The sequence below is a fragment of the Pinus tabuliformis genome, chromosome 7 (genome assembly GCF_031772625.1).
Source record: "Pinus tabuliformis cultivar Carrire ecotype Pingquan chromosome 7, CPIR1, whole genome shotgun sequence".
Taxonomy (NCBI): Eukaryota; Viridiplantae; Streptophyta; class Pinopsida; order Pinales; family Pinaceae; genus Pinus; species Pinus tabuliformis.
This window is the reverse complement of record NC_142293.1, coordinates 223660689-223675892: the sequence shown is the minus strand read 5'-3', so window position 1 is coordinate 223675892 and position 15204 is coordinate 223660689. Positions and strand designations below refer to the sequence as shown.

The 15204-nt window shown below is 38.5% G+C and overlaps 1 protein-coding gene across 1 annotated transcript in view; it reads left to right on the top strand.

The window, feature by feature from the left end:
• The window catches only part of LOC149246656 (PH, RCC1 and FYVE domains-containing protein 1-like), a 149932-nt gene that overhangs the window by 52892 nt on the left and 81836 nt on the right, over positions 1 to 15204 (top strand). The window contains 5 exon segments of the mRNA XM_089457993.1: positions 11629 to 11718; positions 12028 to 12108; positions 12352 to 12549; positions 12735 to 13596; positions 13599 to 14878. Coding sequence (XP_089314119.1) covers positions 11629 to 11718; positions 12028 to 12108; positions 12352 to 12549; positions 12735 to 13596; positions 13599 to 14878 — 2511 coding nt within the window.

Sequence of the window (15204 nt, the reverse complement as noted above, 5' to 3'; positions counted from 1 at the left end):
TGGGGATGCAGATAGACACATCAAGAGAGCAAGTTCCTTGGAAAATCGAGCTATCCAACTACAAAAGTCAAGCAGGGAAGAAGAGTTTGAGCTAGAAGGAAGCAAAAGGTTGAGGAGTAGTAACAATGAGATTTCGGTGGAGCTTTCTAGTTTCGGAGAGTCAGCAACAAAGCGGCTGAGTTATTGCAATCAGAGGCTGTGCAGGGGTTGCACAAAATCCTTAAGAAGGCAGTTCGATTCAGGGGCTAGAGGTTGAGACAATTTCCAGAAGGCCTAGTGAGTCACTTCCAAAGGCAGAGTCAGCCAGGACGTTAGATTCTGAGCAGTTCCAGGAGGAGTGCGAGTAGGGCTTGTGTAAGCACTGCGTAGAGGCTCATGGAGGGCCAATTTGAGTAGCTAGGAGAGTCAGTTTCTGGAACTAGATCAAGTGTGGAGTGAGACAAAGTGTTTCACAGATATTTTGGCCAGATTATTTTGCTGAGGATTTCCAGTTTAGGCACCTAGATATTGTACTCAGATTTTGCTGCTGCATATAATAAAATAAACCCTCATCTGCTGCACCAGTTTTCCCAATTGGGTTTTTTTGGGGACTTTTGTCCAAAAATATTGGTGTCATTTTTATTGTGTGTGTGCACATCTATTTTCTCAGCTTCTAGTTTATTTTCTACAACATAATTTTATTTTGAAGAAATTGCATTGTGATTTATTTGTTATTTACCGTTACAAATAAACTGCATAATTAATCAGTTAGAAGAATAAATTCCAGTTCATTTGATAGATACATAAGAATTACATCGTGACATGAGTCAAATGAAGATTATGAAGACTGAAACTAGTTACATTCTCTAACATGGGATAGGGGCAAGAGAGCCTCAGGAAGATGCCGAAATAAAGCTACACGAAACCCTTGAAGTAGGGCTGAAAAAGATCAGAAGATGATCTTAATTATACTTCATATATGCCTTGCTTAAGAACCCGGTTTGGATTGTTTAGAGAAAACTAGAATATGCCTTAGATCAGACCTATAAACATGCTTTAGATATTTCCAAAATAGGCCCTTAAATCTCCCACTAAAAGGTTCAAAATAGTCTCAAGACAAGTGTGAGGATGTGCCACAAAGATCTTTAGAACAAAGCAAAGTTAGGCCTTAGAATGTGCCAGAGGAAGGACGAGACTGGCCTTAGAAACTAAGCCTCAAAAAAGGGGCCAAAAAGCCTTAGGATGAGCCCTCTGAAAGGTGAATTTACCCTGCCTTAGGGGGTCAAAACAAAGCCTTAGAATTTTGTCTTTTGCCCAACGTAAACACCAGCGAAAGAGGATAAAATAATAATGCCCAAAAATCCCTTGAAACCTCAAACTCAATCTAGTGTATAACCATAACAAAGATGAATTGTCTGAGTATAGAAAACTTGGCCTTCTCTTGATGATTCATTTTGCCTTGGCCTCAGGATTTCAGAGTAAAAGGTATGCTTGTGAATTGTGTCTTTTGGAGGGCTAACTGAGCTCTATATATACTAGACGAAAGGCTGTAATATGGGGGGCCAACTCGAACTAAAAAACTATAGCCGACCTGAAGTATTACACCATAATATTAATTTTTTTGAAAGCCAACTTGAACTTCAACATTTTAAATTATTTCCTCGATAATAATCCTTCTTAGCCAAGCGATTTGGGCTAGGAAAATCCTTATTTTAAGGGCTGATAAGACCCCACATGGTTTAATCAAACTTTCTTAAATATAAAGTCAATATTTAACCAATCATGCCTTTCAACATTCAATTTGGGGTTCCTTGACCACACACTAGGGCTCCAACTTTGACTAGACATATCTTCTCAATTGTGAGGAGTTATGTGGCATGCCACCTACCGTTGGAATCAACACAACGAGGACAATCAAACGCTGCTGACCTTGCTTGCAAAGACACTGATCTTCCTTGTCATTTTCCTCATCAAAGGCAGGGCTTCATGGCCACATTGCAAGGACTTGCTTCCCTCTCTTCCTTCTAAGGTTTCTTGACCATTCGAGCTTCCAATCAATGCATTCCATAGATGAATATTAAAAGCATTCAAATACTCATGTTGGCATCAATGACAACACCATTCAACGAGAGTCTTAGTAATTGTTCAAGGAGCACATCAAAGAACTCCTTTATAATTGGAAAATCTTCAAGACTATGCCCTTAGTTGGTTGAAGGGTATTTGACATACATTGCATAAAGCTGGTAGTGTTTCCTTGGATATTTCTTTGTTTTGTAGAGAAATATAACCAAGAGAACATGCCTAAAGATTCCTTTGACCTTTCTTAGACCCCCTTCATTGTCAATACATTCAAATCTCTTTTCAGGTTAATGCACTTTGGTTGGGTGAGTTGTAAGCCAATCTAGCTCAATGCCCTAGAGAAGCATATGAGCCTTGTTACCCGTCATTTTGCATGAGGTTCATACTAGTGAATTTCTTCATTATCCTTGTGATTTTCATCATAATGAGCTTTGGATGGGTGGGGCATTCACTTGGTGCCATGGATTTTTGATGACGTGAATGATGATGCACTAGAGGTTTTGATGATGTATTGCTTGCTTATCATAGCATAACACTTGATCATACGATGTTCTATTTTGCACTCCTTGCTATATTATTGTACATGAGGATGTGTGGATCCATTTGTGGAGCCCACTAACACTTTGGGACTAAGTGGACATTTCATGGGCTGCATCATGGCATAGAGCACTTGGCATACACTCAGTTGCTTACACATGGTTTGTTACTTGGACACTTGTAGCATGGAGCCTGATATTACCATTTTCATAACTTCTGAGGCAATTCACAACTCTCGAGGCAATCTCACAACTCTCAAAACACTAGTCACAATTCCCTAGGTACTTTGGTTCTAATTTTTATGTAGTTGGGTTTCTCATGCCATGCCATGTCATATATCTTGAAGTGCTCAACCTGTTCATAGATTTGGAGGCATGTGTCACATAGTTTGATGGGACATCCACCTTGGAGGATGCATTGCTTGGTTGTTGGGGCTTCTACTTGGCACGTGTGGACCTTCTTGGGCCTTCCTAGACTTGAGGAGGTTACATAATGGAGACCTCATGTATGACCATTAGAGCTGATTTTAGGTGAGTCATCCACTCTCGGAGGATTCTACTCATTGCTTATTGGGGCATTTCACCTTGGAGGAGATCTAGGAGGTTTTCATTGCCTATTTTGAGGAGTTGGCTTTGGGTATATCCACTTTGAGGCCTTTTGAGGCTAGACATTATACCTTTTGACTCATCTTCTTCCCTCTTTCATGGAGACTCCCACTCTCTTGGGTCTATATTGAAGGGGTATATTATTCTATTGAAAGGAAGTTGAGCTAGATATTATACAAAGAGTAGCCCTTCCTCATTTGGACTAATGATTGGAATTTTGGAGCTTCCACTCCTTGCAACTCAATTAACATATCTTTCTTGGAACATATGGATGTATAAGGTTTCTTTCGTTATGGATCTTGGTGTCAATTCTTGAATATTTTCTATCTTGGGTTCTATTTGGTGCATAAAGATTGATTGTGATTGTTCGAGTCTTCTACAAGCTAACTTGATCAATCCATTGAAGGGAAATTCCACCTTTGGAGGGAAGATGCTTTGTGGTAACTCCTCTACTCCTTCCTTTGTTAGTTTGATAATTATTTGGTACCTTGCTTTGTCTATCCATTTTAGGAACCCTAGCAACTTTATTGAATATGTTTATCATGCTATAGTTGATCTGGTTGGTGAAAGCTGCTCCCTTGAGGACCCCTTTACATGTCTTGGTTTTCATTGTTAAGCTTGATTAAATAAGAGATTATTCTTCCCCTTGGGTTCTAGTCTCTTATTCCTAATCCTTAAGTGAAATAGACCAATTATGAAGAAGGGTTTTTTTTCTTGACCCCATATACCCCCTTTGATTCACCTTGACTTTGTTACCCTAGTTGAATTTTTCATTGATCTCTACTTCCTTCCACCACCCCTTTCATATTCTAAAAACACCAAAAACATTGTTTCACTAAGGCTACTCTCACGTCACCATTTGCCTCATTACTTAGCTTTAGTAAATCCACTAGGAATACCCCCCTTGAGCTAGAGGACATCCAAACTAAAGTGAAGAGGATAGGTGTCTCAACTGGTAGTGGTGACCTTCCTAGTAGTTCCCTCATGGGTTGTGTCTCATGGATTAGGGATTTTATCATAAGTACATTTGGGAGGTAACAAGCCTAATGGTGGAATGTGGAAATTAGTGTGAATGATAGTCCACCCAATTCCACATCATGGTAAATTACCACTTCTCTTATTAGTCTCTTAATCTTTCCAATCATTTGAATGCACGATGGTGTCTTTAATTTGATTGTTCTAAGTTTGCACTTTTCTACTATCGCTGATGTCACAAAGCCAACATGAACAATGAAAAAATATGATTTTTTGAGGTATTTATAAATAATGTAGTTTTTTGAAAATGTTGTTGGGCCAACGATAAAATCCACTACAAAAAACCTTTTTTTTTTCTTTTAATTTTGTAGAGGAGAAGTAAGGGAGTGTGTGCAAAGCAGCTATCTTGTTGTCTTCTATCAATTTTAGGAGGGGAAAAGAAGTGTTTTCATTAGCATTATCAAATATATTGTTGGGTGGGAATTGATTTATTATCCTTTGATTGTGGAGGGTGGAAGCCCTTTCATTTGATGACATTGGCACCATGACTGAAGGGAGGGTGGAGGCCAATAGGTATATTATGGATGAGGCACTTGTGATTAGAGGATGATGAGTTAGAGGAGGTGGCAGGGGAGGTTTTCCCAACATCGGTACCTTTGGAGGAGGAAGAGATTGAGGGTAAGACAACCTCAACACAAAATAATGCCTGCACAAATTGATGCACCTATTAGACGATGCTCAATTTCACCCACATGAGCTTCTTATCCTAGTGGATGAGCCATTGCCTGTAAAAGGGTAGGAAAACCCTCTTGGTTATTTCACCTAGAAATTTCCAGATTTAGGTACCTTTGGAGGAGGAGGAGATTGAGGGTAAGACAACCTCAACACAAAATAATGCCTGCACAAATTGATGCACCTATTAGACGGTGCTCAATTTCACCCACATGAGCTTCTTATCCTAGTGGATGAGCCATTGCCTGTAAAAGGGTAGGAAAACCCTCTTGGTTATTTCACCTAGAAATTTCCAGATTTAGTTATAAGCTTTAAAAGTAACTGTTAATGACTTGAAAATTACTCTAAATACACAAAATGTTGATTTTAAACTTTATAAAGGAGAAGGATTTAGGATGGATTTACTTACTTGTATGGCTGAAAACTCCTCTAAAATATGCAGATCCAGCTTGGTACAACAATATAAACTTCAGATCTTCAATGCTGTAAAAATTCTGTTTCCCACCCCGGTTTTTAGTTTCACCTTATTTCTCCCATGTAGTTAAATGCCCATTCCCATAACCATACATTTAACAGACTGAAAAAAATAAATATCGCTGAAAACACAAATTCTGGAAATTTTTCAGAATGCTGGAAATTGCAGAAATAAAAATCAGCAATTAAAAACAACCATTAAAACACATTTAAACTCAGTGATTTTTGGTCAACTTGACCCTGGAAAAACCCCCTACAACTCTTGGGGAAAACCAGTTTGAGAGCTCTTCTTTATTTCTGGAAATGCCTTTTTACAGTGAGAAATTTTCAGCAAAAATCAGCAAAAATCAGCAAACAAATTTACAACTTATCTCGATTTCTGAGCCTCACAGCCCACCAGAAATTTCCAAACAGCAACACAATGCTGTACGGCCGCTGTACGGACGGTACGGGCGGCTGTACGGACGGCTGTATGGACTGTAAGGACAGGCTGTACGGACTGTACGGACCTCGATTTTGTGCAGAAAATCAGCTGCCTCGATTTCTGTGCAAAAACAAATCTGCCTTTTGCTGTTTGCTCAAGAAAAATCTGCCTTTTACTGCTTGCACATTCAGCTGTAAGGATTTGCTTAAATGCTGCCTTGGTATGTGTGCCAAGCTGCTGCCTCCTTCTCCTCCTTGTCTAGAAATCTCCCTTGCTCTCTTGCTCTCTCTCTCTCAATCTGCTCATGAAAGAATGAATGATCTTTTCCTCCTTTTCCTCCCTTAACCCAACCCTAAATGACTTTTGGGTGATCCCTAAATCCAATGGCTGAAATAGATTTAGATCAATGGCTGAGATTAAATGCTCTTTTAAATCTCACTTTCTATTTTTTAATTCACCCCACTTTAATAAAGACTCACTTAGTCATTTATTTCCAAAGTCACTTTTCCTTTCTAATTTTTCATTGACTTTATAAAAGTCACTTTAAAATTAGACTTAGTAACTTTATCACTTAAAGTTACTTTCAAATTAGATTTAACTTTATAAAAATTATAAAGTTACTTTAGGAGAAAAATTAAATTCTTTTGGACACTTTTCCCTAGGCCAAAGATCAAAGCCTTAGGGAACCACCTGTCCTCCGGTGCCAAATTTCAACAAATGCGAAACAGTGAGATACAAGTGTAATTATCTTAAAATAAAGCCTGTACCTATTCTTGCTTAGATTTGACAATAAACACTAAATTTCCCATGGAAAATGCTTGATAGAATGATAAAAATGAAAAATCAACAAACTTAATAACCTAACCTAATCACAGAAAAATAAGAGATGGTTATTGGATAATACTGGTGCCCTTTACCTCACCTTTGCATTCCCTCACCTTTGCCGGAATGCAAAGTCAACACCCTCTTAAGTTGATATTGCTGGTTGAATTCAAGGGAGTGGGTTTGGTGTTGGAAGAAATCAGCCCCACTATTGCTTAACTTTCCTGGTGACTTTTGAATTTGCTTAGGAGCAGCCTTTCCAATCTTCAATTCTTGTGTGCGGTAGATACAAGATCCTACACAAGTCAAAGCTCCCCTCAAGAAATGGTTCAGTTGCTTGGATTGGTTTCCTTGCAATACAAAAGAACTCAAGTGGGGTTGCCAACTTGCCCCCTAGTTGACCGTTTCCACGTGACTAAATAGCCTTTCAATGGCAATAATTTTTATCCTTAACGTAATTATATTAATCACCAAATAAATCCCAAATCATTATCAAGAAAAAAAGTGAAAATGAAACTCATTCCATACAATCTATAAAAAAAGTACCCAAAGATTTGCAAAAATGAGCTCTTTATTATGATAACACTTATCTCAATTGACAACAACAACATTACAAATCAAAGGGGGTTATCCTTTATAGTAAAATTATAATGGCTAGACAACGGTTAGTTGACAACTAGTTTTGACTTTCCCTCAAGAAAATATTTTACTAGTCATCCACATGTTGGAAACTTAGTAAATAATCCATGAAATATTACAAAATAAATTTTAATTCACGCACTGGGGGGTTGACTTGGACAAATTTCCACAATTTAGCTCAAGATTCCCTTTGCTCATGGTCCATGATGGTCAATAGTCAAAATAGTAAACAATAGTAGCTTGACGTTCCACTTGGTCACCTTTGAAAATTTGACTTGGCTCCTTGGAGGATAAATTCAACTTCTAACGACTACTTTTTAGTCCATTGCTCAACTAAATGGTCCACTGTGTCTCCAATGACTAGTTAAATCCTCTAATGACTAGTTGACTTCACCAAAACCTATTTTTGACTTGACTTTTCTCATTAGTACTTTGACTTAGTCACATGGAAGCTGGATCTCCAATGCCCTTGACTTTCTCACAATTCTGGGACCTGGGTATGCTGAAACGCCTGGATCTGAATTGGGTATCTCTCCGAATCGTCATATCTTGCTTAGTGTTGCCACATCATCACTTGCTTGCTACATCATCATGCCCTGTGTTAGAGCTCTAACGTCCTTGGGAATTTGGAGAAACTAAGACATGGGTTTTGTTCCTTGCATTTCGTCAACCAATTTTGACATATTACATGTCAAATTTTGTCAAGGTTACCCTTGTTAAGCCTCCTAAAAACTTGTCTTGCCACATCATCACGCCCAAGTGGACAATCTTTGATGCCCTTGAGGATTTGCAAAATATGAAACATGTGTTTTGTTCCTCCCATTGAGTAGATCAATTTTGATGTAATGCATGTCACAAAAAACCCAATGCTGCCCCTATTTTGTCACCTAGAAACTTGTTTTGACCTGTTGACCAAATTTGACCAAACTATAACTAGCCATTGTCATCTCTAATTGGAAAAATTCAACGTGGCATGGATTCTTCTCTTTGAACTACACATTCTAAGACCATGTTGACTTTTTGACCATCGGGACCACTTTGTATTGGGAACCATGAATTGCCTCAGGAAACATGAAAAGTTGTCAAATGAAATTGCGATGCTTTAAGAGCCTTTCGAGGAATACCACACCAAAGTCAAGGCCACTGACTCTATAGACCATAACCATGTGGTAAAGACATAGGTGCACCTTGACGTTAGCTGGATTGACCCATACACCAGTGATCACCCCCACAAAAGCAGGCTCCCATAAAACCATGAGTCCTCAGGAAAGTCCACTCAAGGCTCTCCAATCTCGTATAGAACAAGAGTGACGCTATATGGAACTTTAAGGGACTAGCAGTGGTCCAACCAAGATAACAAAATACAGACTCAATGACAATGAAACAGGTCTAGGATGCCTAATACAGGGTATCACAGGGTTTTTACATTGCTTTTGACTTGTGATCTTGGGCTTACAATAGTGATGAAAAATGTTGTACTGATATATATGTACCTCTTCTGACATGCAAGGTAACAAGTCCCCTTGTTCATGTTTGTTGAAATGAACCAAAATTGTTCAAACTCTAATATCAATGAAATGAACAAGGTTCATTTACTGAGGAATATCCAATATACGAAGGACAAATAATTAAAATCCAAAGACTCATAAAGGTGCATGATGTTAGTGGTGAGGGTCTATGATATTCCAATGTCTTGAAGCCACTAGAAAAGCCCTCCCTTGGGATTGAGTCAAACACTTTACAAAAGTATACAAAGCAATAGGAGAATTTTGGAGAGCGGTCTTTTGCCTTGTCAATGATGGCTTTGAGGGTGAGAATATGGTCATTAGTCTGATGCCCAGGGCGGAACTTGCTTTCCCTTTGACCCTTTTGGTGACATTTCTCGAGGTCCTTTGACAGTTGCATATGAAGAGTGGTAGCATAGAGCTTGGAGAAAATGTGTCCCACCATGATTCTCTTGTAGTTGTTTTGCTTAGTGCTGGAATTTGATTTGTGTATTGGGTGAGTAATATAGTGGGACCAAGTCTGTGGAAATCATGAGCACACTACATGGTGAAATAAATCTGTAATGTAATCTGTAAGAGGATGTATACCATGTTTGAAGAATCCCCCTCCCCCAGAATCCCACCTTGTTTGCTGCTCCGCTAGTATTTGACTCCCACATTGTCTACTAGATATAGCAGGGGAATGGTCCTTTGTTAGCAAAGTGGGTTCTACCTCATGCTTAGATACACTGTCGAGGACAATCTGCCTGGGCTTTGATAACTATAAGATATCACAACATAGCACAACAGCTGGTTGCGTTCACACAACAACATGTTCTATGGGGGAATTAAACCCAGCTTTCTGTGAAGAAAGTATGGTTTACAACTAGGCCGCAATTGTCTTGACCAACTAATGCTTAGTATTAATCTGTTTTGCTTATTTAATGTTCCGTTTTGTTTGTTCATACTATACTTAATTCTTGGTGTGCAACTAACTACCATCTTTTTTCTTAAGAAATAGTTCCTATATAATCCCTTTGGCTATGCCGTCGTGTTGAAAGGTGTATCTGTGCTGTCAGTGTCAGCCAGGACATGCACTTGTCCTTATCCGTACCTACTCAGGGGAGTTTTGAACCTGGTCACCTCCCTACTTTCCACCAGTGTTGCAAACATCCTGATTTATCATGTAAAAATCATGATTTTTTGGCCTAGCTGATGTTTGCGATTTTACCGATATTGGTGGTATCTTAATTTTGCTGATATTTGCCGATTTTTAACGATATTTTCTTGATTTTTTGGTTTTCCGGACCCTTGCTGATTTTATCCCGATGCTAATGTTTGCAACATTGCTTTCCACCAGACCACACTCCTGTGGGCACTACCTACCATGTTGTGTGCCCATTGTGGGCTTGATGAATATTATGGCACCTATTTGTCTTCTTTTGCATTCAATCTTTTTGTTTTTAATTTCTATGTGCCTAGCTTGAGCCTTGTAGTTGACTAGTGGACCGAATCTTTTAGTTTGCGTATTGTGAGGGTCAAAATAGACATGTAAAATGATTATTAACTACCTTTCCTCCTTGAAGAAGGCAAATTTATGAAGAAAACCTTATAATAGTGATAAGAATAAGATCAGCTGCTACAAGAAAGGAATGGAAATGGCAAAGAAAATTTGAAACGAAAAACAGAACAAGAAGGAAGGTTATCAAGTGGTGTAACTATATGAATCTCATGAATGACAGGATCTTGGGGAAACCCATATAGAAATAATTAGAATGATGAGATATTTTCTTATAAGCAAAACAGGTTGAAAAGCACTTGTAAATTAGATCAATAAATTTTATATCAAGAAAGTAGAAAGAGGAATATCAACAGACTAATATTAAAATGCAGGGGAAATCAAGTGAAATCTGAAAGCAAGACAATGCGCAAACTTCTACTGGGAATATAAAGATCAGGGATTCTAAAGGGGAATCACTATCAGAATTCCTACTATATATTTGATCTGAAAATAGTGGAAACAATTAAATAATTGCAGGCGCGTTATACTGATAATATCTCTTCACAGAGATTAGCTTGCAATGCTTTTTTAGAGAATTAGCTTTACACAAGGTTCTATATTGAGCACATACCAAAGCATAGAAACGTTTGCTTACAGGGCTTCACTTCAATAACAAGAGGAGAGAATACTGGCTACCAAATAATAACTTTAAATAAGTAGGTGATATACACTGTACAGCAGATGTTGTAAAGAGAATCAAGCAACATAACTGTTGATAATCATCCTAAATGTTGGTAGTTACAATATGGTCTTCTAAGCTTTAAGTGACATGTTTATCTTCAGGGTAATTTCATGTTCTTTGCTCTCTAGGTTTTGTTCTATTTGTGAGATATGCATGGTATGTCCGATATTGATGTTGAAATACCTCCATTTAATTACCCGCTTACATTATTCTGTGGTCATCCACACATTCTCAATTTATCTCTTTTTTCTTTCTGAGTGTCAGGTCTTCCAATATGTAATATTTTTCTTATGTATTTCTGTTGTTTCAAGATTTTGATTTCATTCATCAAGGACATAGAAAAAGTCAAGGATACATACACAGAGAAAATACTTCAGATGACGTTTTAAGGTTATCTCCATTTGAAGGATGTACCTATTAACAACTTTGAAGAATGCTAATATACCAAGTGTGAAATATTATCGTTATGTTTCAGTATGCATTATATTTGCACTTACTCTTGCTTAATAAATGCAATTTGACCAAAAACAAAACTATCATTGTACTATTCTAGATGAAATTTGCAGTCTTTAATATATCTTTTAGATTTTTTAGGCTGTTGACACTGTATTTCTTTATTTCTGATGTCATTGTAGGATGAATCTGTGTTGCTATGGTATTCTGGTAAGAAGGAAAAACATCTAAAGCTGAATCATGTATCCAGGATTGTACCTGGTCAGCGAACTGTAAGACTACTGATTTCTTGAAAATAATTGTGTCATGAAAATTTCTGTATGTTGATCCTCCGTTGCACATAGCAAGTTACATTGCTGAAGTCTTATTATACAAACAAAAAGAGAAAAATCAAGTGAATTTATTAAAATAGGATAACAGTTGACAGAAGAAATTCTACTTGTAGCTTTTAAGGGCTAGGAACTCTACTTAATCTTGCTTTAAGAACTTATGTTATCCTTCTAAGGTGAGTTTTATACTTTTTGAATGAGGAAACATCAGGAAATAGGGCAGTATTAAGTTGTTTGTTCTTGGTTTGTTAGGCAATCTTTCAGAGGCATCCTCGACCTGAAAAAGAGTACCAGTCCTTTTCTCTAATTTACAACGATAGATCCCTGGATTTGGTAAGGAATTATTTGTTTTATAGATCCAAATTTTTTTATGTAATAGATGTCACTTAATCTTAGGGATGGATTCTACAATGTATAGCTGCTATGCTAATTTCAGTGGTGAATTTTTGCCCCTTGTTGGGATTCTGAAATCAAGGTAGCTCTGTCTTTCTAAATTCCTTGGGTTCTTTTTCCCCACTGGGTAGTAAGTAGTGTTGTAGTAGATTCATTATTTAGACTTATTTTATTTGTGTGCAGATATGTAAAGATAAAGATGAGGCCGAAGTTTGGTTTGTTGGTCTTAAAGCAGTAATTTCACGTGGTCAGAACCGAAAATGGAAAGCAGACACAAAAGGTGATGGAACAGCATCATCTGAGACAAACAGCCCCAGAACCTTCACTCGAATAAATTCTCCAATAAGTTCCACAGTTAGCAGTATGAACAGTTTGCAGAAGGTTTGACTCACCAGCCCACCATCTCAATTTTCTGTTTTCAATGCCTATTGTTTATCTTGAGTTAGGGCAGATAAAGGCCATTGTTTTTCAAATTTTGATAGGCCTTTTGGCTTTTCTGTACATGACGTTATTTGTTCTTATTATTGAAGCCACAATTGTAAGCATTCTTCCTTTTGTTCCTTCAGACTGTTAGAGATGCATATCGAAGTCGGACTCCATATGGAAGCCCTCCTCGACATGGATTGGAAAAGGGTCTTTCTGAAAGTCTAATCTATGCTACACCATCAAAAGTTTTTTTGCAGTCTGATTCTATTGGAGGTTATCTTCATTCATCATCTTCAGAAAGCCGCCAAGGCAGCATAAATGGTCATGCGAAGGTTACAACAATGGATACTTTTAGAGTCAGTCTATCAAGTGCTGTAAGCACTTCTAGCCAAGGTTCAGGCCAAGATGATGTTGATTCAATGGGAGATGTCTTCATTTGGGGAGAAGGGACTGGGGATGGTGTATTGGGAGGTGGGATGTGTAGGGCTGGAAATGAGGCTGGTTCTAAGATGGATTCACTTTTGCCGAAAGCCTTGGAGTCAGCTGTTGTGTTGGATGTTCAGAATATTGCCTGTGGAAGCAGACATGCTGCTTTGGTCACAAAGCAGGGAGAGGTCTTCTGCTGGGGAGAGGAATCAGGAGGTCGACTTGGCCATGGAGTAGATGTAGATGCTCCACATCCAAAACTAGTTGAGGCTCTTGCAAACACTAACATTGAGCTTGTAGCATGTGGGGAGTATCATACTTGTGCTGTTACACTTTCAGGTGATTTGTATACATGGGGAAATGGAACTCATAATTTTGGGATTCTTGGACATGGAAATGAAGTGAGCCACTGGGTTCCGAGAAAGGTTAATGGACCTTTAGAGGGAATTCACATATCTTCAATATCTTGTGGGCCATGGCATACTGCTGCAGTAACTTCTGCAGGTCAGTTGTTTACATTTGGTGATGGAACATTTGGTGTTTTAGGTCATGGAGACCATAAAAGTGCTGCTTCACCCCGGAAGTATTATCACTTAAAGGATTACGGACTGTAAGAGCAGCTTGTGGAGTGTGGCACACTGCTGCAGTAGTGGAAGTTATGGTGGGATCTTTGAGCTCCAGTAATTGTTCATCATGGAAGCTTTTTACTTGGGGAGATGGTGATAAGGGTCGACTTGGGCATGGGGACAAGGAACCGAGGCTTATTCCAACATGTGTAGATGCCCTTGTTAGCCATAATTTCTGTCAAGTAGCTGCTGGACACAGCCTTACAGTTGCTCTGACAACCTCAGGACATGTATTTACAATGGGCAGCTCTGTTCATGGTCAGTTGGGAAACCACCAGGCTGATGGCAAGTTCCCTGTTCGCGTGGAAGGGAAAATTCGTAATGCCTTTGTTGAGGAAATAGCCTGTGGTGCTTATCACATAGCTGTTTTGACCTCAAAAACAGAAGTGTACACTTGGGGAAAAGGATTGAATGGGCAGTTAGGTCATGGAAGTATTGAAGATGTCAATACACCAACATTAGTTGAAGCATTAAAAGACAAGCAAGTTAAAGGAATAGTGTGTGGTTCCAGCTTTACGGCAGCTATCTGCCTCCATAAGTGGGTTTCTGGGGCTGATCAATCCATTTGTTCAGGCTGTAGGCTTCCATTTGGTTTTACTAGAAAGCGGCACAATTGCTATAACTGTGGGCTTGTTTTTTGCCATTCATGCAGTTCAAAAAAGTGCCTCAAGGCTTCTCTGGCTCCAAACCCAAATAGACCTTACCGTGTTTGTGATAATTGCCTTACCAAGTTGAAGAAAGCTGCAGAGAGTGGATCAACCTCTCATTTGTTGGATACTAGGAGAGGAACTGCGAATCAACAATCATATGATGTCAGTCAAAAGCAAGAGAAATCAGATGCTAAGACACCAGTACAGCTTTCCAGATCTTCCACTATGGAACAATTTAAGCCTGCTGAGAGTAAATCTTCCTCCAAGCGAAATAGGAAATCAGAGTTTCATAGCAGTCGGGTGTCACCAGCTCCAAACAGCACTTCTCAGTGGGGAAATATAAACCTTCCAACATCCTTTCATCCTGTTATAAGTTATTCAAAGAAATTTTTCTCTGCTTCTGTTCCAGGGTCAAGAATTATGTCTCGAGCATCATCACCAGTTTCAAGACGGTCAAGTCCACCACGTTCTACAACACCAACTCCAACATTATCTGGCCTAAAATCTACAAACATCATACTAGAAGATGTCAACAAGAAAAACGATACATTGGGCCAAGAGGTTGCCAAATTAAGAGTGCAGGTATGTTGGTCTTCTGTATTCTTTAATGATAAGTGTGTATGTGAAGGAAATTATCTTTCTTTCATACCTTGTTTTATATTTTCTAGTATCAAAGAGAATAAGATAGGTATCTATAGACTGCAGATTAGAAGAGAACTAAGGTAGAAAGAACCTTAGGGACTGAAAAAGTAGCTAAGTACTAAGATGCTGAAATAGTGGGAACAAAATAAACATTATAGATATAGCCAGGGGGGAGAGTCCAAGGGTCTTGAAAGTATCATACCTTGTTTTATATTTTAGTGTCAAAGAGAATCTATTAACTGCAGAAGAAAGAAAAAAATATAATG